Source organism: Balaenoptera physalus, assembly GCF_965194825.1.
Source record: "Balaenoptera physalus genome assembly, chromosome: 6".
In the NCBI taxonomy this organism is placed as follows: Eukaryota; Metazoa; Chordata; class Mammalia; order Artiodactyla; family Balaenopteridae; genus Balaenoptera; species Balaenoptera physalus.
The window spans coordinates 98,401,582-98,423,596 of record NC_138885.1 but is presented as its reverse complement, the minus strand read 5'-3'; the positions used below and the strand labels follow the sequence as shown (position 1 = coordinate 98,423,596).

The 22,015-nt window shown below is 39.6% G+C and overlaps 4 protein-coding genes and 1 long non-coding RNA gene across 5 annotated transcripts in view; 2 read left to right on the top strand and 3 right to left on the bottom strand.

The window, feature by feature from the left end:
* LOC309663397 (cyclin-Y-like protein 1) overlaps nucleotides 1-22,015 on the bottom strand; it is a 596,208-nt gene that overhangs the window by 187,018 nt on the left and 387,175 nt on the right. The window contains exon 12 of the mRNA XM_082467401.1: nucleotides 514-767. The gene's annotated coding sequence lies outside the window, so the exon portion shown is untranslated. The remainder of the gene's footprint in view (nucleotides 1-513; nucleotides 768-22,015) is intronic.
* LOC309663399 (cyclin-Y-like protein 1) overlaps nucleotides 1-22,015 on the bottom strand; it is a 409,321-nt gene that overhangs the window by 187,018 nt on the left and 200,288 nt on the right. The window contains exon 11 of the mRNA XM_082467403.1: nucleotides 514-767. The gene's annotated coding sequence lies outside the window, so the exon portion shown is untranslated. The remainder of the gene's footprint in view (nucleotides 1-513; nucleotides 768-22,015) is intronic.
* Nucleotides 3,000-21,656, bottom strand: LOC309663358 (cyclin-Y-like protein 1). The gene is made up of 6 exons (XM_082467334.1): nucleotides 21,315-21,656; nucleotides 17,331-17,431; nucleotides 13,726-13,761; nucleotides 11,472-11,523; nucleotides 10,380-10,499; nucleotides 3,000-3,113 (listed from the first exon to the last, which is right to left on the bottom strand). Exons 1-6 carry the CDS (start codon nucleotides 21,600-21,602, stop codon nucleotides 3,108-3,110), a joined length of 603 nt encoding a protein of 200 aa, XP_082323460.1. The 5' UTR covers nucleotides 21,603-21,656; the 3' UTR covers nucleotides 3,000-3,107.
* On the top strand, nucleotides 7,243-11,476 carry LOC309663413. Its single transcript, XR_014265246.1, has 2 exons — nucleotides 7,243-7,455; nucleotides 10,289-11,476. It is a non-coding gene; the product is annotated as an uncharacterized lncRNA (long non-coding RNA).
* Nucleotides 19,460-20,836, top strand: LOC309663384 (10 kDa heat shock protein, mitochondrial). Its single transcript, XM_082467380.1, has one exon. The coding sequence runs from the start codon at nucleotides 20,234-20,236 to the stop codon at nucleotides 20,540-20,542; it is 309 nt and encodes a 102-aa protein (XP_082323506.1). The 5' UTR covers nucleotides 19,460-20,233; the 3' UTR covers nucleotides 20,543-20,836.

Sequence of the window (22,015 nt, the reverse complement as noted above, 5' to 3'; positions counted from 1 at the left end):
AAGCCAGGGCTCGAACCTGTGTCCCCAACAAGAGAGCCTGCGACAGTGAGAGGCCCGCGCACCGCGATGAAGAGTGGCCCCCGCTTGCCACAACTAGAGAAAGCCCTCACACAGAAACGACCCAACACGTCATTAAATAAATTAATTCATTTAAAAAAATAAAAAATAAAAAAATAAAAGCTTAATGTTTAAAATGTACAAAAGTAAATGAGTTTAGAAGAAATTCGATTAAAGTTTCAAGTGATGTTTTGCCAGTCTAGCATTTATACTTCTGCGACACTGTTCTGGAGTATCCAAGCACACTATATTAAAGCTTAAAATTGTTCTAAGACTTTTGGGACACCTTCTATTTCATCACCGGCTTGTTAATTACTGGACCACCATGTTGGCTGGAATTATGAAAATATCCTTTAACACAAGTATATAACAAAGAGGAAAATCATCACAAAATCAGAAGCACCATTATAGTTAACAAGAAATGCAGCACGGACCCAATAGAAGGAAATAACCTACTTTCTCTGTTTATGATCGCAAACATGCTAATATGCTAATAAGTACTGCCTGCAAAGAATTTGGATGACATGTGTTATTCAGCAGCTTTTTGGTTTAAATTGATTGCCAATAATGACTAGCAGCTTCAATGATATAGTAGGGAGGAAGAACCCTGCAAAACCTAACGATGCTACAACAGTCTGTTCCGAAGTTTGGCTTTATGAGTTGTTAGGAGTCCCATGTTTTTTTTTTTGTTTTTTTTTTGTGTTTTTTTTCTTTTTTGTTTTTTTTTTGTTTTTTTTTCTTTTTTGTTTTTTTTTTGTTTTTTTGTTTTTTTACTTTTTTTTTGGAGTCCCATTTTTTGATGGTAATACTGCACTGATTCTAAAGGAATATGCAGCAGTATGGGACAGTGAGGTAAGAAAAACATAGAAGTTATATAGCTAGTGTCTTTAAAGTCTAAAAATTTAAACTATTAATTAAAAAACGTCACATAGCTCACAGCTATCAGATATCTGTGCGTGGATTGGGAGCAGATATCTGTGCGTGGATTGGGAGCTTTTAGCTTTGGAGTGGTTTTTGTAACTCTGTTTACAATAAAAAGGACAGAAGAGCGTGTTACATTGACGAGGTCCCGTTCTTTCCTATGAGCATAATCTTCGCTTGTCCATGAGTCTCTTGAATTCAATGTCTTTCTTTAAGGTGAAAATACTAACTTTGCTGGTTTCTGAGCAGGAGAGGTGATATTTCTCCAGTCTTTGTTTCGAGGGGTTTATGATGTTACAACCCCTCACTTCTCCCTTAAGAGAGGATGGCATTGGAGCGCCGAATACCAATGAAATGATCAGCGCTGAAAGACCTTCTCATAGCAGCTCTACACACGTCTTTGTATTTGTCGTCACACAATCTGGAAATGGCCTAGGAAAGTCAATCAGGTAGAACATAGGTATAATTAGGGGGGAAAAAAAATGTTCGGACCTTAAAAAAACAAAAAAAGCATCATTGATAAGCCACACATCTACATTCGTTTAGATAGTTCATAGTTACTGCTACTTTGGATAGCTGATATCTACACTAACTGACAGTTCCCTAAGGTAATAACCTTTAAGGGCTATGATTAGATTGCTGGGGCAAGGGGTAACTTGCCCTAATAACTTAGAGTTACTTAAAAATTGGCTTCCTAATGATAGGCTCCTAATAGCAATATCATCTGTTACCTACACACGTGATCCTTAAACGTAATGGACATACACTTGGGCAAAATCAGTGTTTACTCAGCTATTCAACTTCTCTTCAGTTTTCATTAGTTATTACATACTCTAAGAAAATTTTAATCAGGTAGGTATGTGCTGAAGGTAGGAGAGGTCTAATGACAAGTGCTGAAAGGTGCTATTTCACTTGCACATAAATTATGGTAGAAAAACATCTTATTCTAAAGTACCACCAAGGTACCACAGAAAGTATCAATTTTAAATGTGTTCATTTCAGTTGTGAATTTTGCTGTATACCCACCAAAAATCATAAGCCATAAGTATTACGTTGTTCCATGTACGTTACCATTTATATTAAAAACTCATGTACTTTCTACATCCAGTATCTGAATCCACATTATACCTTCCAAGTATAGGTCTCTCAGGTTAGCCACGGATGCTTTGTCTAATAAACTCATGGGACTGAACTGTGATACACATACACACACACACACACACACACACACACACACACACGAACTGCAAGCTGAGTAAAAAACAGTTAAGAGGGAATTCCCTGGTGGCGCAGTGGTTAAGAATCCGCCTGCCAATGCAGGGGACACGGGTTTAAGCCCTGGTCCGGGAAGATCCCACATGCCGAGGAGCAACTAAGCCCGTGCGTCACAACTACTGACCCTGCGCTCTAGAGCCCGTGCTCTGCAACAAGGGCAGCCACTGCAATGAGAAGCCTGCGCACCGCAATGAAGAGCAGCCCCCGCCCGCCGCAGCTAGAGAAGGCCCGCGTGCAGCAGCGAAGACCCAATGCAGCCATAAATAAATAAATACATTTATTTATTTATTAAAAATATCAAGACAGTAGAAATAGTCCAAAACATCAATTATTAAAAAAAAAAAGACAGTTAAGAGTGGTAAGTAGATTATGTAGGTACATCTGATTAGGGATACAATTTTAAGAAATTATTCATGTATGGTTATATGTAAGTGTAGAGGTTCAAATGGAAAACCATTAAGAACAGATTAAATATGATTGAAAGTATTCTGAATTATGGTTACAGAAGAGACAATTTTTTTTTTTATAATGTGGGATCCCTGTATAAACCATAAAAGACACAGGAAATATGATGCCAACGGGTCAATAAGCTCTTCAAACTGTTAACAGTTTTCTAATCACTGCTTAATATAATTTAGCTACAGGTGTGGCTTCGGTGGCTGACAGAAAACCCCAGTTAGTGATTTCACAGCCTTACCTCTAAGTTCTGTGCTCTTTCCTTGCTAAGAGGAGTGAATAGAACATTCAGGTTGTTGTCATCTGCTAAGGAGCGAAGGTCAAAGTAGTATTTGGCATACACACTGAAAGGAACATTAATATTAAACTGAAGTAGCTCCACGAAGTGCCTTTCCATCTCATTCCTGGGGGAGGAGGAGAAGACAAAACCAACACAGGACAATTTTAGTCAACTGGGCTATCTTCAAAAATACCATTCTGAGCTACTAGGATGGCTCTAAATACTGTTTTGAAACCAATAATGGCTACCCAGCTGGATTAATACCCTAATGTTCAAACAAGGTACAGCTATTTGTGGTCCTTTCTGCGTCCCAGCACTTTGAGTCTGGGACAAGGGGGAAGAGGTCATGGCCCTCTTATGCACTCATGCTGCTGACTCAGGGGCTCATTCTTCAGAGTTCCATTAGTGCAGCTGTACGATTCATGCTCCACACTCACTCACGAGGCCCCGCTCTAGTGATCAGTTGAAAGGAATGATGTATGCTGTTTATTAGCTCTGAAGAACTTGCAGACATTTTCACCGGGCTGGTGACAGGAAGGGGCTTACTGAAGTAGAGACGAGCCAACAAAAGGAGTGGGCACATCACCACGGCAACAAATGGATCCATCGAGAGCCACTGCTATTATCTCTGATGGGGGAAAACTCTTGAGGCAACAAGGATTCATCTCAAGTAAATAAATAAATAAGCTACATTCGATGGGAAAGGGAATCCCCCCCACCCCCACCCCCACCCCGTGCATGGGGCTGTGTCAAAGGGCATAATGCAAGTTTCTGTTCACCTTAAAACCTTACTAGGGTGACTTGTCGTCACCATGACAGGACAGGATGCACTTTTTAAGCTTAGGAAGGCAGTAAGATTATGTCTCAGCTAGGCTAAACCCACTTTATGATACGACCTCTGATAGAGCAGTTGTTGCCCCCGGTGTTAGGAGAGCAGCCCAGAATGTTCAGACCTACCGCCCCTTGCCAGGACAGACTGCACACGCCCACAGAGGGCGAATTCAATGAAGTGGGAAAGTAGAGTGCTGGGAGCAGGCTTCTGCTATATGACCATATCCAGCCATTTGCTTGCCAAATGTTTAAGTAAATAAATATAAAGTTAGAGTAAATCTTACCACTTTTCACAGCAATCACTTTAGAGAGTTGATTAGATAAAAATGATAAATACCCAAACAAACATGCAAGTGGCTTATTTTACAATACATTTGGTTTCTTGGTTTTCAAGTGTTAATATTTTATCCATTGGATAAATCAACAAATGCTCCATGTTCTCCTGTATGGAGAGCAGAGTATGAGCAGAAATGAGGTTTCTCATTTGTTGAACTTTAAACCTAACTGAACCTACTTCCAAAATTAATTTCCTGTTCATACGGCCAGAAGTCTATAGAAATGTAAATCAGATAATGTTTTGATAATCAGCTAATCAGGACTTAATTTACTACAGGAATAAATGCACTTCACTATCCCTTTTATATTTTCTCCACTAATACATTTTAATTGTGTGGAAATACAGTACTTCATAGGATTAACATGTCTATTAATAGAGCTTTAATCACTGAAGAAAAGCATTATGCCTAAGGAATATGCATCTTCTGTGTTTTTTGCTGTTTGTAAATGGCTAGGTGGCTGAAGAGCCTACCACTTACAGGCGCAGCAAACTGTCTGAACAGCAGCTGCTCAGTTTAACTTACTCTTTTGAAGGGAAATATATATTTAACAAGACACAGAGATGTTAGAAAGTTTTAAGGAAAAGCTGATAGACAGCAATTTTTCAATTCAGACTCAAAATGAGACCATTACAAATAGTAGTCAACAGCAGAGGGATGAAACAAATGTGTATTAAACACTTTGTTGCAATGCTTTCCAACTCCCAAAGATCATAAACAAAAGCAGCCTATTATAAACATAACTCCTGGTGATTCTCCGTTCTACACAGAAAAGCGTTGTTTAGAATTAGTTTCTTCATAGCTGGACAGTGCCGCCAATGCTCCTGGGCTCAATGTCTATGAACACCCACACGTTTCCCTGCATGTTCTCGGATGTTGTACCTGGAACCAGAGCCCCAGTCAGCTCAGCTGCAGATTCTGAGAAAATTTCAGCTGCCATCATGGCAGGGATGGTGTTCACGATTACAAATTTTCCTTCCTTCAAGGGACCAGTTTCAAGACTGATGATAGTGTTGGTCAACGTCACTTTAGTTTCTGCAACTTCCAAAAGTACTTCTATTCATTTCAAATTCATTATCTGCTGTTCCACTGTTTGCTAAGATTGCTACCAGCAATATCACCACGACCACCTGGTTTACATGATCACCAAAGTGGGCATTTTCACCAAAAGCCACTTTGACAGCTACTGACAGTCACTGGTCCCTTCTCTTAGTCACAGCTTTCCTCGCTTCAGCTGTAAATATGCACTTTGGTAATTGTGAATTATCTAGGGTAAGGGGCAAAGGTAACAAAAACAAACTCTTGCCCCTGCCTGCCATCTTGATCGGCCTCTGCTGTCCAATATAATCAAGAGGTGTCCTTTCACATTTTCCTGAATGCCACCCACAAAGACAGGTTCACTGTCAAGCGGGCACTTCGAGAGTCTGCTGGAATTACCTCTCTGGCTCATCCTGCTTCCCACCCTTGGGGCCCTTCACCAGAGCCAGATTGGAAGCCTGGCGTTTCATGCCAATGTGAGCGTGCCATCTGTGAGGAGAACCTGCCTAGTTAACTCAAGGCACCACAAAGTGCCGCCGTGTTTGCTGAGTGCCCTGGGTGAGGCCCCAGGGATGCTTCCCGGACGACCTGAGAGGTAGGTGTTTCCTAACTCAGCAGACTTTAGAGGAGGAGACAGGAACACAGGGATCTGAAACCTTTATATGTGGCTACCTGTACATCATAGTTTCTGTAACAACAGAACCTCAGATAAAAAGGAGAAAAAGACCAGCAAAAGCAAATACACAATGTGTGACTCAGGTTGAAATTATAACCTGTCAGTAGTCTAGAGGCCCTAAGACCTTAACAGTGGCCACTTGCTTCAAAGACCAGGCATGTGCCCCTTAAAAATGGACTGGACCTGGTAGACAGCTTTAAGAAAGCTGTCAAGTTACTTACTGTACCATGTTGCTCTGGTAGTGAGCTTGTAAAATGTTTGGCAAAAACCACCAGAAAAATAATTTCAATTTCTCAAGCAGAATATTACAACAATAACACATCAAGACCTACCAATGAATGAGGGGAAATACAAATTGTTATACTACAGCTAGATAGAAAGAAGGCTGTAATTTTATGTCTATTTCAGCTCTCTGCACAAGGTAACCTTTCTTAAAATGTAACATTTCTTAAAAATGTAAACTTTATGAGAGCAAATGAGGTATTGGAAAATGGTTAGAAAGTTCACGGTAACCTTACAAACTCACATGTCCTCAACTGTAACGTCCCTGAGGATCTGGCAGTCGTCCACATTCCATACAGCCCGATCGTCCCAAAACTTGGAGGCAAGAAGAATGGCTCCCAAAACAATTCTTTTCCAGTTAGTGGGGCAAATGTCGATCTCAGCATAAGTTAAAAGCCTTTCTAAGTAAACCTGCAAAAGTAGAGCACTGATCTTTGATTTTCGTTCAGTTTAAGTGCTGTGATAAGAATTGTTAGGAATAACAGATTTCATCTCTTTTTGACACCCCTTTTATTCCTAGGTTCTACAAAGACTTTGCTCAGCCAAGCCAAGGCCAGAGGCCAGGTCACAGTTGTAAGTCAGATATTTCTGTGAGTCTGATATTTCTACTCTGCCCGTGTGAATTTCCAATCCAATTTTGGTCACAGAAATGAAAGGACATCTCAGCAAAGGGCATTCTAAAGACACGCATTGTATTATTACCTTCCCACTTGTCAAGGGCAGCACATACAGCCCAGTGTCGACTTCAACTGTTCAGTAAATGCTTGAGTGCCTATCACGTGCAATGTTAACTACAAGACTGGTGGTGGTTGCATGGCGATTTTACATAACGCTTGAGTGTGTAAAATTCTGGTAAGACTGAGCACATCTTTACCTTCTCTTCAGAGTCACCAGTCCTTTTGTGGCATGAACTTGAAGATAAAAACTGGTGGTCAAGAGAGCTTCCCAGTGGCTGCTGCGTGGCACAGCAGGACAGGCAGTACAAAGGGGCTTTAAAACTGTCAAGTATTCCCATATTTTAGTGCCTTTTGAAGGAACACACATGCATACAAAGGGTAGTCCTTTTCATAGCCCCAATTTCTCACATCTCCATTATCATTTCATTATTCATTTCTGTCTTACATAATCTGCAGCTTAGTCAATTCTTTTGGTTTTAAGGTGGGAAGACCTGCCTGTGTCTGTATCCCTGGGGCTCCTCTAAACCTGCCGGTTTGTGAGATGATTTCACGGTTTCTTTTACATGTATCAAATGTCTACCCTACAAAGAACTGGATGGAGTTAACAGCTGAGCAAAGATTAGAGAGGTAAGCTGTGATTTGTTGTTACCTCTGTAGAAGAGTGTATATGCCATTTGACAAAAAGAAAAATGTCCAGTTTGAAAGAGTCTGTTTACTCTCTGAAGGGTTATCAGATTGACAGCTCAGATTCGCCCATGCCCTCCAAACTCTACTGTGTTTTCAAACACGGGTATTGAGATTATATGTTCTTAGTGAAATTCGGCTCCCATTCCCCAAAGAACTCAGCACTCTCTAGTACCCTAAGAACGACTCTCCCCACAAGGTTCAACTCTACTTTATGGGACTCATCAGAGGCACTGAAACGACACTGGCAATCTCTCAACTTCCTCTCACCTTTGTACTGGCAAACTTGGTACACGTGCCGATATTCATTTATCCCACTTGCCCTCCTGTCTCGGAGGAAGCGAGATTTCTTTCTTTTCACTGAAGCTAACTCTCCTATGAATGAAGTTGATCCCACCTCACTTCTGCAGAGCACTGTGCCCACAGTTAGTCTCCTTTTGAACAACTTCTCCCTCTCTGTCAGAGGCTTCCTCCAGTGTGAATGCTTCCATGTCCCCAGCCTGTCCCCCACTGCCCCTAGACGGCGTCCTCAGGCCTGAGGCCAGCTCCTCATCTCCCATCCTCTCCTTAACCCACTTCAGTCAGCCTCCTGCTGCTACCACTCTACAGAGACTACTCTTGCCGTGGTCACCGGTGCCTTCGCACAAACAACCCAGAGCTCTTCGTCCCAGAGCTCCACTCCCCAGGCCTTCCCTCATAAATGAAAGAGCACTGCCACACGCCCAGTCGCTGAGACCAAAAACCTGCACTTGAGTGTATCCTGCTCCAATCTGTTAGAACTTCTTGTTATCTCTACCTTCACTGGTACCCTGACCGCTTTTCTGTCTGTCACTTCTGACTTGTATCGCTGCCACTGCCTAACTTCTCTGCCTCCCAACAGACTACAGTCTGTTCTCCCCAAAGCAGCCAGGAGAGCCTCTTCAATTAAGAGTACTTTATGCGCCTGCTCCAGATCTGCCAGAGGTTTCCCATCAAACAAATACCTTCTTCCCGTGGCCTGCAAGTTACGAGGCCCTGTGCGGTACGGCCTTGTCCTTCCGTGACCTCATCACCTATGCCCTTTCCCTCATTCCCCGCTCGGATCACAATGGCCACCTTGCTTTTCCTTGAACACACAGAACAAGTTCCTGTCTCAGAGCCTTGCACTTGTCCCCTCTGCCCGTAATGCCAGCGTACCTGATCTTCCTCAGTTCAGCCAGGTCCTGGGTTCAAACATTACCTCTTTAAAGAGGCTCTTCCTGAGCTTTCTAGTAAGCCCCTCTAATCACTTTATCCCTTTACCTTGCTTTCTCTTCATGGTTTTTACCACCACTTGAAATAGTCATCTTTTAAAAAACACTCATTAAAAAAAAACACTTATACTTTGCTATACACCTGAAACTAACACAACACTGTAAATCAACTGTACTCCGATAAAAAAAAAAAAAAAAAAAAATTTACGTCTTCCACACTTGCTCCATAAAGGCAAGAACTTTATTTATCCAACTTGTTCTCTCCTCCACCCCCCACATGTAGAAAAGTGACACAGAGTAGGTATTCAGTGACATGGTATTTATGACATGAGCAACTTCTTGGTAGCATTTAGCGTTTGGACCATACTCTCCTTCTTGAACCTCTCCTGGTGTCTCTTAGGGTTCTCTGCTGGGTTTCCTACCACTGTAGCCACTCCTCTGGGGATCTGTCCCTTAAGTGCTGACAGTCCCTAGTAGGATCTATCTTCTACCCACTTTTTATTTTACATACTTTCTCTGCATTTGAACAGCTACACTTAATTCCCTCCCTCTAGCTCAGATTCATGCTCCAATCCCATATATTCAAATGATTACTAGACACTGCCATTCTGCTGTCTCGCAGGTACATCAAGCTTAACTTGGCTACAAAGAAATGCCCCTCTTCCAACCCAAATACTCTCCTTCCTGCATTTCCTAGCTCTCCATATGCAAGCACCATTTCTGCCTCTCTCTAGCATGTGCTAAGCACTCCAAGTGGCCCGTAGCGCCAAGAAAAGGCCTGTGTCTGATCCAGTACCCACTGAGGGGTCTCTTTTCAAAAGGACAAGCCTGCTGTCCTAAATTCTGCCTTGATAGGAGCAGGCAGTGAGTGGCCTAAGTATTCCTTCCCTGCAGACCACGCAGCTGACTTTCCCCCCTACAGGTTTGCTATAGGGAGGAGTAAAACAATCCCAACTACCTCTCACTTGAATATGATTTATTATTCAAATGATAAAATCTTACCATAGGAATTAGGAATGGATGACAAAAAGGTCCTTACACAGCTGTAGCTTAGCAGGCTAACTAGAGTAAAGCCTTCTGAAGTCCTACTGGCACCCTAGTCCTGGGCAACTTCACATGCAGGCAGTAAGAGGACAGCAGGGATGGTTAACACCATTATCCATTATCCAAGGAACAGAGAACTGAGGGCAGTAGTTCTCAGTCAGGACACACATCAGAACTGCCTAGGCAGTGCAGTCTGGGACTCAGCTTCAAACTGCCCGGAACCTGTTTCTGCCTGTGGACCAGAGCGCTCAGTGATTGCCCCGCCCCACCACCACCACACGCGTCGTCTGTGTGTGCGTGTGTGCACTGTGCGTGCGTGTGTCCCCTCAGGTGTGGAAGGAGAAACCAGAAATCTCTCCTGCTGCCTTTAATAGCAATTGTTTTGTCATGAGAAAAACAATGGCAACGTTTTAAATCATAATGATGATTAAAGCTCAAATGTGTATACTTTACTTTCTTTTGATAGGTTTCTCTGAATAAAGTTCTAATGATCGTTTCAGGAACCTACTTTCATTTGGGAAAAACAGGACCATACCATGTGTACAAGACAGAAATTTCTACAGATGCTTTATGAAAGAAAAAATATCTTACCAAAGTTACTACTGCACCTTCAGCAGTTAGCTGTGTGGCACTAGAAAGAGTATGAACAAATCCGTAAATGAATTTGTGTTCAGGATCATGCTCGAAGTATTCCTCTGGAATCTTTTCTCGCTGAAAGGAGAAAAAATGCAATTTAAGTATCCATGGAAGAAAAATACTTAAAAGTACCCTTAAGATAGCAGTCTTCACACTTGGGCCCACGTGCCCCTTAAAATAATTCTGATTGGGTGACATGTCTTGTAGTCTTTTAAATATAAACAATGGGATCCTAAAATACCACAGTGATCCAGTACTCACCACCATTCATTAAAGAAAAATACAGGCACAACCGCAGAAAATTTATGTATTTCCACGTTCCTCCCCACAGAATTCTAACCAAATGTAAACTATTGGGTTGGCCAAAAAGTTCATTTGGTTTTAAGTAAAAATAAAAGACACAGTTTTCATTTTCACCAAGAATTTTATTGAACAATATATTCACTAACCAAACAAACTTTTTGGCCAACCCAATATTTTTAGGCTCAAAAGTCTTGCTGATCACCATATGTCATACTTTTCTGTAATCAACTTTGAAAACACATTTCCAGTGTCCTGTAACCATAAGGCTCTAAGAATGTGCTGTCCTGTACAGCAGTCGCCAGCCACGTGTGGCCACAGAGCACCCGGAGAAGTGAATTTTAAAACTTTGTCATTTTAATTCGTTTAAAATTTAAACAGTTTTCTAATTTTCTTCTTAGAGGCCTTATCATATCAGGTTTATTTACAAATATTTATATTGTTTGATGCTATGGAAAATCATCCTTTAAAAAGATACATTTTCTGTTACTTGGGTATGTTTACTTACCTGCTCACTATTCACACAAAGTGCAACTCGGTTCATATCCATCAACCCCTTATACAACACGCCTTTGGGAAAATGACTAGACACAACATGGCGTGGGGAAGAAGACTTAAAGGAAGATGAATTTGACTTCGAGCTGGAGGAAGTAATTTTCTTCTAGTAATTAATTTCAAAGCAAATCAGCATGAAATAAACACAACTGTATAAGAGAAAAATACCACTTCAATAAAACTGACACTTACTGTGAGTGGATGTAATCTCTCATCAAAAATATCCAAGGATCTATCTGCATCTCTATAAAATAAGAATGTGCATTTAAAAAATTAATTCAGGAGTTACTATCATAGTAACATATCTGCTAGGAGTAGAGAGAGGGGTAGAGGAAGCTTAACCTTCAACGAAGCAAACAGTTTTATAAATTCTTCTCCTGGATTCCACCCTTAGAAAGGTTTCCTGACCTATTTTTACTCAGCACATCAAGTTCTGTGAAACCTTTTCTACAACAACCAGCGAGAGTTGCCTCTATAAGCACTGACCCTCCCTAACAGGCAATGCTAGTAAACCAATATATTTTCACTCCTCTAACCTCACACTGGAATATGCAAGAACATTTTATAAAGCAGTGGTGGTGGGCAATAAATTCTTCTAACTTCAATCAATGTGAATATGAGATTCATGGTTTTTTCCCGTTGTTTTCTCTTTAGTTCTTTATATTCTTATTGTGTATTTCTTCTTGTCTCTTTTAAATAGTTTGAGTTAAAAATGTAATTGTCTTTTTATTTTAAAAGAAACCAGGCTTTTTAATTTAAAATTTCACCACACTAATACACTGCGCTCATTTGAACAGCGGTTCTCTAAATGTGGTCTGCAGGCCTCTGGGATTCTCCCCTATCCCCTCCTTCAGGAGGCCCAAGAGGTCAAAACTGCTTTTATAAGAATACTAAGACACTACCTGCCCTTCACATTGTGTGACATTTGCTATGGATGTATAAAAGCAAAAGTGGGTAAAACTGCTGGTTTCTGAGCATGAATCAAGGCAGTGGTACCAAACTGAATTAGAAGTCATTCAATTATTCACTGCCACTTGCAGTTAAAAAATCTGCTTGAAGAACATCCTTGATAAAAGAGTAAAAATTAATAGTGTTCTTAAACCTTGGTCCTTCTTTTTAATATTCTGAATAAGTGGAAAGTATGCATTAAGCACTTTTACATACTGAAATATGGCTGTGTTAAGGAAAAGCACTTGTGACTTGGCGGTAAGTCATTTTTTTCATAGAACACCATCTGTATTTGAAACACTTTTTTCATCGAACACCATCGTTATTTGAATGTACAACTGACACAGTCATTCTTTCAAAAATGAACAAAGTGAGCCTGTCACTTCAAGGAAAATAACTCTAAAGTTATTTGTTGCCAATGATAAAATTCAAGCCATCAAGCTAAAAATATCAGGAGTTTTGGAAAACTTCTACCTTCGATTGTGAACTTGACAACTTCTCAACACTTAAAAGACTTTTCTGGTAAGACTGGTGGTGATACTAACAAAAGTGAGTTTTTGACACTGTCTAAAGAAATGTGAACCAATACTTTCCAAATGACCAATGTATAATATTATAAAGTCAGGTACAGGTAAAAAGATCTACTCAGTATGCATGACAGATCAATGGGTATTAATTTAACATAGTATTTATTACAAGTTCATTGATATGATTTAGAATTCCATTTTAACTAATTTAAGAAACTAGCACATGCAGACTTTTGGTACAGTATCAAAGAATATACCAAATTATCTGAAGGCTTTAAAAATACACCTTTTTCCAACTATATATCTGCAAGCGGCTGGATCTTCTTCATATTGTTTCTTCAAAACAAATGACTGAAGACAGAATAGATATGAGAATCAGCTGTCTTCTATTGAGGAGATACTTTTCTCTCAATATTTTTTGTTGTGGAAAATAGTTATTTTTCATTAAAAAAAAATGACTTATGTTGAACACTGGGGTTCCCAATCAGGGGTGATTTCGTCCCCCAGGGGACTTCCGGCCATGGCTGGAGACAGTTTTGGTTGTCGTAATGTGGAGGGAAGAAGGTGCTACTGGCATCTAGTGAGTAGAGGCCAAGGGTGCTGCTATATATCCTATAACACACAGGACGACACCCCACAACAAAGCATTATCTAGCTCAAAATTTCAATAGTGCTAAGGCAAACCCTGTTTTAACATACAATGGATTTAATTTTTTAAATTCTCAATTTCAATTTCTAATACAGTAAATTATCAATATAACCCATATAAACAAATACTCTTTGGGATGCTCAGTAACCTAAGAATTAAGGGTCCTAAGAGAAAAATAAATGATTCACTTCTATATTGTAATAAAAGCACTCTAATAATAAAAGCTTATGCCAGTAACATCTATAGTTATTACCTAACACTAAACTTGATACCTTGTAAATTAATTAGCTGGAATAACAAGATAGGTTTTAAAAGAGCTCACCTGTTCTTGATGTGGTAATATATTGCTAAGGTCATACTGTGGAGGAAAAAAAATACATTGTAATAACTGATTTTTATCATATCAGGCCTGAAGACATTTTTAAAAAGGGGTTAGCAAGGAGGGAAGACCTTCCAGAGGCCCAGTGGCCCCGAAATCCTCGAATTCAGAACAGTACCACATGGGTGCTTTCCCCCTTGTTTTAGGTTCTTCAGCTTTTAGCAAAATTAGGAGACCCAAAATGCTAGATATGCTGTTAGAAGGCATGTTTTGGTTGATTATTATAATATATAAATTATTACATACTTCCCCTGTCATTTGTCCTTCTACCCACAAAACCTTCTGTCCTGTACAAGTTATATCTATCTATACACATGCTTAAATTTAAGCCATATAGTAGTTTGTGTGTGGGGGTGTGTGTGTGGGTGTGGTTTTTTTGTTAGCCCCTGCATTTCAGTTGATTTAGTTCGCTATCCACCTACCCATCCGTTTTCCATTATTTCCCTAAAAGTAAATAATAAAAGTGCTCTATACCAAAATGATTTCAAATCACTTTTACATAATTATTAGAAAATTTAATAGCAAAATTTTATAGCCACAAAACTGATGATAGGTCTAGCTATCCTGAAATAAGCAGTGCTAATAAGACAGCATAATACTACACAGTATCCTATTAATGACAGGTATTTCCAAATTATTTTAAATAAAGTATTAACGAACAGATAGATACAAGTCCTTAGGTAGTCTTTTTTAAGTTACTATATTCCTAAGTTATTCACAGATGTTGTATATTAGGCAACAAAGGGGTTCTCTGGTTAAGTTATATGCTCCCCTTTGTTCTCAGTGTCTAAAATGAAACTCAAAATAATTGAGGGAAGGCAAATCTGAATTTTAGAATAGGTCTATAGAATCTTAGCACTTGTATAAAGGCCTGTAACACCGTTAGCATCAAAGATGGATACTTCTATAGTGCTTCCAAGTTTCATCTTCAAATTGATTTTAAAATCACAGCATTAGAAGTTTTATGATGGAAAGGACCACTGAACCGTAGATGACATTTAATTAAACAACCCATTTTACAGATAAGGGAACCAAGGCTTAAAACTGACTTACCTAAGGTCCCACTAATTATCAGAAGCAGTTCTCTTTCTCCTGCCCTCTAACCAAATAGTGGCTCCCAAGCTCAGCTGCACACTGGGATCATCTGAGAAGCTTTAAAAACTGCCTGGCTTCTGCTTCAAGATGTTCTGATTTAACCGGCACTGGGTATGACTTGGGCATCAGGACTGTTTTTAAAGATCCCCAGATGACTGCAGCGTGCAGCAAAGTTTAGGGATGAATGAGTTAGGGTTAAGATCGGAGAATCACTCGGGATGCTTTTGTCCATATAATCATGCTTCACATCATTCCCCATCTTGTCAACAGGTGTGTGTGCGTGGGTGAGAGAGAGACAGACAGACAGACAGACACACAGACACTGTGTCTTGGAGGCGGGGGCAGGCGGGTGGACTTTGTGCATCCAGAAACATATATCCTGAAAAGTTGCATAAGTGATTCTAATAAGGCTCACCTACCCCACTGAGAACAACTACCCCACTGAAAACTAACCCCATGATAAACATTTTCAAAATCATTCCTAAAAGCCAATTGGCCCTATTAATTTTCTCAGTAAACCTTTATTTCACCAATAATGAATGTGATGAATGATCATTTCTAAAACTTCATGAGAGCAAATTAAAATTTACTGTACTTCCAAAAATTAGACTAGGTCGGGAAAAAAAAAGGATGAAACCTTCTTGTCTGAGCAAGGTTAATCTTTTTTTTTTTTTTTAAATTTTATTCCATTTTACTTATTTGGGGCTGCATGGGGTCTTTGTTACTGCGCGCGGGCTTTCTCTAGTTGCCAAGAGCGGGGGCTGCTCTTTGTCGTGGTGCGCGGCCTTCTCACTGTGGTGGCTTCTCTTGTTGCACGGCACGGGCTCTAGGTGCGTGGGCTTCAGTAGTTGTGGCACACGGGCTCAGTAGTTGTGGCTCGCGGGCTCTACGGCACAGGCTCTACGGCACAGGCTCAGTAGTTGTGGCGCACGGGTTTAATTGCTCTGCGGCATGTGGGATCTTCCCGGACCAGAGCTCGAACCTGTGTCCCCTGCGTTGGCAGGCAGATTCTTAAACCACTACACCACCAGGGAAGTCCCTGAGCAAGGTTAACCTTCAAAGTACTTTTGAATTATATACTGGACATCAGACTCTTTTGAATTCAAAAGAAGCTGCGACTCTAGCCAAAGTAGAGTGGTTTTTGTACCCACAGATTCAGTGTCTTGGCTGAAGAAAAACATTCAGTGATTATGTGATAAGTGCCCAAACTCAGGACTTTAGAGATGGGGCTCAGTTTTTGCTGAAACATGATTTGACTGCAACTATTATTGTAAGCAAGAGAGGAAAGTTACATTATTATGACTGTGAACTTGCTGTCTTTAATTAAAGTAGAAGTTACTGAGAATTTAAATAGCTAAAAAAAAAGCTGGCACATTAAAAACCAATTAAAAATACAATTAGCTTATAAAATTAAGACAACAAATAAAATTAAGGATGAGGACATTAATATTTTCAAATAGCATTTCCCAAACTGTGTTCTGGAAAATCAACATTCATATCCTAAGGAGATGTTAATGTTTCGTGGACAACCGCGAGGGAGGAGGCAAGAAGCTCTGCATCCCGTTTGGTTTTTTTCTCTTAAATAAGCTTGAAAGGTTCATCATTAGGGTGTTTTGAAAGTGCATCTCCAATTGTGGACTATGAGGTGCTCCCAGAAATTAAAGAATAGTTTCCATCATCATGACACTGTTCGTGTCTCCTTAAGTATAAGCCTGACCACAGCCATGTTTCCGAAACCTCACCTCTTTTATTGTTCTCTGCTGTGAGTGATACAGTGTGTTGGAGATATATTTATATATATAAACAAAACTTAAATGTGTCTATTAAGTTAAAACCTCAGTTGAACAAATTTCATCTACAAAGAAATTAAGCTTGAGTGTGTATTTCTTAAGACTGGTTTGATATATTCTCCCCCTCTTTGGGGGACAGGAAGGAGAAGTAAAATTTCATACAGAAAGAGTGCAGGAAAAAAAAAAAAGCACAGTGGGATAAATCTGACAAACTCCAATTAAATTTAAATGCAGCTTCGCTTTGGTGCCAGTAGGGGACAAGCTGTTCCTTCTTCTAAGAGCAGCTTCCAAAGTAGTGCACGTTGTTTGAGGACTACAACTCATACAGAAATAATTGTCTCTAGAAACAGCCAATCAAAAGCACCTCTCTTTCTCATTGTGTTCAACAATGGCTTAACAACAGAAACGCGTCAAATAAAGATTTATACTTTTTCTGGGATTTCTTATTTGCTAACTGGCTTTCCCTTCTATCATGTGCTCTAAGATTAAAATGGAAACTGAAAATTCATATTTAGGTCCTTGAAATCAATCTATAGTTGACACCAGTTTTTTAACCTGATCACTGAAAAGGACAATTCAAATGAATGAACTTATGTATGGCTAGGATGCTTTTAGCGATAAGGGGGTCTGTCACTCAGCCCTTGGCAACCTACTTGTACTCACCATTTTACTGTGGTTCTAAGATTAGGCTGGCTGACCGTGCTGTCATCTAGAAATATTGTTGAGCATGAGCTATACTTTTTAGTAAGCTGCCCTGGAGATACCTGAAGGGGAAGGGAAATAGAAGAAAATGTCACAGTAAGTTAAACCTATCAAGTGTGTGTTTTTCCTTGGTTAAAATGTCAAACGATAAAGCATTAAGATTTTTCTTACACTCCATGAACTGCCTGAGTGTGATATCATGTGCAGCTCTATGGGAAACCTCTATACTCTGACTTCCACAGACGAGCTTTGAGAAATGGGTTATAAAATGCTGCCTTGATATAGTACCTATAATCAAACCTGGCAAGCACCTATTATAAATTACCTTTATAATAATGTAAAAAGTTTAGAATAAGATTTCAGGGTTTTTTCCTTAAGCAATGAAATGCAGCTGAGATTTCCTATTTCTATTCATTTACTACAATAAAACGTAATGCTTTATGTAATACCGATGTAGGAGCATTTCACTGCAGTAAATGAACACCAATAATAAATGTATTAGTTCAGGAGACAGTGTGACGAAACAAACGTTTTCCAATCAGAGGCTGGGCATGCCAGGGCTGCTCTATCACTAAAAAGCTGGGGGCCATAAGTCTCTCTGGGCCTCAATTTCCTTATCTGGAGGACAAAAAGGTACTGCTTAAAGATTCTCTCGCATCCAAAAAAAACGGATAAAACAACTCTGAGAATTTAACTTCTCACTTCATGTTTAAGTAAGACTGCCATTACATTACTCAAGTGAGAACCTCAGAGAATACTTGCCATTCATTTCAAAATTGTACTAATTCTGTTCTACGTGTTATTTGACACTCCTGCCTCACCCATGCTGCTCTCTGCCTGCAATGCCTTTTTCTTCCTCCTGTCCCAGCAAGCTTGACCCCATCTGCCTCTAGGATCCCTTTGCCAGCAGGCACACCACAAAACTTCTCACTTTCTGCACACTCACACATCTAATTTACCAACTGTTCCATGGTCTCAGCTGCTTGCATAGTACCACCCTCTTAAGTAAACAAGCTTCTCCAGGTTAGGAAGATTCTTCTCCTACCTCCAGCTACTGAGCACAGAATCAGGGACAAATTAGGATTCGACAAGTGTTTGAGAAATTATTTAAGATCAGTTACAACTGGAGGTAAATCTTACTAAAGGTACAAATTCGTGAGAATTTATCTACAGTGGTGTTGGATAGGTGACAAAGAACTTTTTGAGACCCTCTAGAGAATGAACTATCTTTAAAACACTTTAGAAGTATCCATTTATTTGTGAAGAGCCCATGAACACGGCAATAGTCAAATACTAAAATGGCCTAAACTATGTTAGGACAACTCTCTTCCTTAAAGTAAGGCCAATAACCAAATCCCAATCACTGAAAGCCACTGGAAGGAAGAGTAGCATTCTTTAATACCACAGAATACGAACAATTTTAAAGCTGGGCTTTGTTTTTGGTTTTTGTTTGTTTACTAATTCAGATGAGCCTTCCTTCCTCCTATTCATATAAAATAGTTTTCACCATGCTGTCACACTCTCCCATCAATGTCCTCCACAAATACATGAAAGGTGAGGCAGGGAGAAAATCTAGTTGATGCTTTTTAAAATACAGAGCATTTAAATAAAAATTGCCAGTATCCAATAATCAGAAATATCCAAATGGCATATATAAAACACCATTTTGCTTGTTTCAGATGCTTTATGCAAAGCCACTTATTCCTTATTAACAAAAAGTTCTAGATGTAACATATTTGAAACAGTATCACTATTTGGAAGACTAATTTCTCCTTCAAGCTAGAAATGTTTTAAACTAAAACTCTGATATGGTCCTTAAGCTATTTGGTTAATGTGTAATTTTAGAATCTCAAAAAACAGATACAGCATGAAAAATGAAAATTCACTCATTCAAATACTTTGATTCTAAACGAAGCAGGTTATCTTTTAAGGTCACTACTATTAGGGTATAATATGACATACACTACACGTAATAAAAGTCAATGCTGACCAAAAATCTATATATATGAGGGGAATAAAAATAGTAAGGAAATGTACCAAAATATAGACTAGTTGGTAGAGCTTTGGGTGCTATTTATCCTGTTTTCCTCTATTAAAAACTTTTTTTCCTATTATGAATGTATATTGATTTGTCTTTGGAAATATTACTGCTAAAACATTTAAAATTTTTAATTAGATGTGCTCTATAGTCCTATGGGGGCTCATTTAAGTTGTATCAGCAACTTACAGTCTACTGGCTCGATCCTACAAAAGAAACACTTCCACAGGCCTACTCCTGAAACTATTCAAACTTTCCAGCATCTAGTGTTCACTAAAGGATGGCAGAATTGAAGCCTCTGAGCAAAGCCTAGATATGTTAGCTGCCAGCAGATTACTTTCCTCTCATCTTGCTTGAAAATTTAAGATAACTGTCCTTTATGATTAAAGCCTTACCATTGCTGGCTCACAACCTCAATAAACTGCACTGACACACATAAGGGTATAAAATGCAAATACAAAAAAAAAAAAAGTAGCAAAAAACACTACTGACAGTTTAATGTTCACAGGTATTATTTCAATTGGTCACTGAAGAAGAGTATTTATCTTCATTCAGCACTAAGGACAAAATACATGGACTTTTACAATCTTTATAAGGGGAAAGGTTGCTTAGTAGACTGCAGGTTTAATGGTGAAGACTAGAAAATAATCATACCTAGGAGGCTAGTAAGTAACAACCCTCAAAGCTTATCATTAAAGGTCAAGTACCTGTTGAAATCCTGCCCCCACCCAATGACTCCTCCCATTGTGCCTACCGCCTCTGATTTTAACCCATTAAAAGAATAAAGCTGGAGAGAGCGAGAGTACGAAGTGCGGCAACCCGAGTCATGGCAGGACAGGCATTTAGAAAGTTTCTTCCCCTCTTTGACCGAGTATTAGTTGAAAGAAGTGCACCCGAAGTTGTAACCAAAGGAGGCATTATGCTTCCAGAAAAATCGCAAGGAAAAGTATTGCAAGCAATGGTAGTAGCTGTTGGATCAGGCTCTAAAGGAAAGGGTGGAGAGATTCAACCAGTTAGTGTGAAAGTTGGAGATAAAGTTCTTCTCCCAGAATATGGAGGCACCAAAGTAGTTCTAGATGACAAGGATTATTTCTTATTTAGAGATGGTGACATTCTTGGAAAATATGTCGACTAAAATAAGTCACTATTGAAATGGCATCACGTGAAGCTGCCCGTTCCCCCAATGGCATCACGTGAAGCTGCCACTGAAGTTCTGAAATCTTTCATCCTGTAAATAATTTCCGTGTTTCTTTCATAATAAAGTAATGATATCCAAACTAATGATATTCATTGTCTCTGAAATTTCGTTTTCTCTGTATTGATTTAAACATTCCCAAATAAAAGTATATAAATGAAAAAAAAAAAAAAGAGAGAATAAAGCTGAAGTTCACTTTTTTCTTCCCCCTTTTCACAAGTTTTGGATACGTTTATTAAGCATCAATGACTTTCACTGAAAAGTCTGTAATACTCCATCTATGTTGCACATTAATGGACAATATGGTAGGGTGAGTGGTTTGAATAGAATTCATACTCAAGGCCTTAGTAGAAAAGTATAATATTCTAATTATAGGTATAATCAAAAATATTGTCTGAATTAATATCGTTAATTATATTGCATTAAACTTCAAACTCAGAACCTATATTCAAAGAATAAATCTAAGTTTGAGTAGACTGACCACAAATCTATTTCCTCTCCCCCTTCTTTCAGATATCATCTCATTAGAATTAAAGGCATTTTTTAAAAAAGCTATACATAAGACAGGATAAACAGCAGATGATTTTTAATGTTTGAAAGGTGAAAAGTCTAGATAAAGGAGTGGTAACTGACCTGGCAGAACAGAGGAAGCACAACCTTGGTACCTACAGAGAGTGACTAGGACAGGAACAAGAAAACCAGTTTGTCTTACAGAACCCAAGGCAGGCTCAGAGTTCAGAGGCGTGGTCCCCAAATCCTTGCAGTGAGGCCCATCAGTTAACGAGTTGTCCAAGTGATGCTTCCAATTAGATCTTAACAGACAGCCAAGGACCATCACACGTTTGAGGGAAGCCCCCAACAAGTAAGAGATCAAAACAGGAAGAAGGAATGGGACTTCCCTGGTGGCGCAGTGGTTAAGAATCCGCCTGCCAATGCAGGGGACACGGGTTCGAGCCCTGGCCCAGAAAGATCCCACATACCACAGAGCAACTGAGCCCATGCGCCACAACTACTGAGCCTGCGCTCTAGAGCCCATGAGCCGCAACTACTGAAGCCCGCACGCCCTAGAGCCTGTGCTCTGCAACAAGAGAAGCCACTGCAATGAGAAGCCCACGCACCCAACAAAGAGTAGGCCCAGCTCACCGCAACCAGAGAAAGCCCACGTGCAGAAACCAAGACCCAATGCAGCCAAAAAATAAATAAATAAAATAAAATATAAGGACGCTTTAAAAAAAACAAAACAAAACGGGAAGAAGGAATTGATGGGAGTGATAAAAACTCAGGAGCAAATGAAAACTTGAAATTGCATCAGTGAAAAAAAGAATGACAGGATATAAGAGAACTCTATAAATTGAAAATAAGGTAGACAAAACAATATATTCAATAGAAGGATTAGAGCACAGTCAAGGAAAT

What these genes read in the sequence shown, in the direction of transcription:
- LOC309663384 (XM_082467380.1), top strand. Translation starts at nt 20,234, where the DNA reads ATGGCAGGACAGGCATTTAGAAAGTTTCTTCCCCTCTTTGACCGAGTA.
- LOC309663358 (XM_082467334.1), bottom strand. Translation starts at nt 21,602, where the DNA reads ATGGGCTCAGTTGCTCTGTGGTATGTGGGATCTTTCTGGGCCAGGGCT. An exon ending in CTTAGAACCACAGTAAAATG is followed by an intron (nt 13,762 to 17,330) that starts GTGAGTACAAGT and finishes TTTCCTCCACAG; the next exon opens with TATGACCTTAGCAATATATT. An exon ending in AGAGATTACATCCACTCACA is followed by an intron (nt 10,500 to 11,471) that starts GTAAGTGTCAGT and finishes TTCTCCTTTCAG; the next exon opens with CGAGAAAAGATTCCAGAGGA.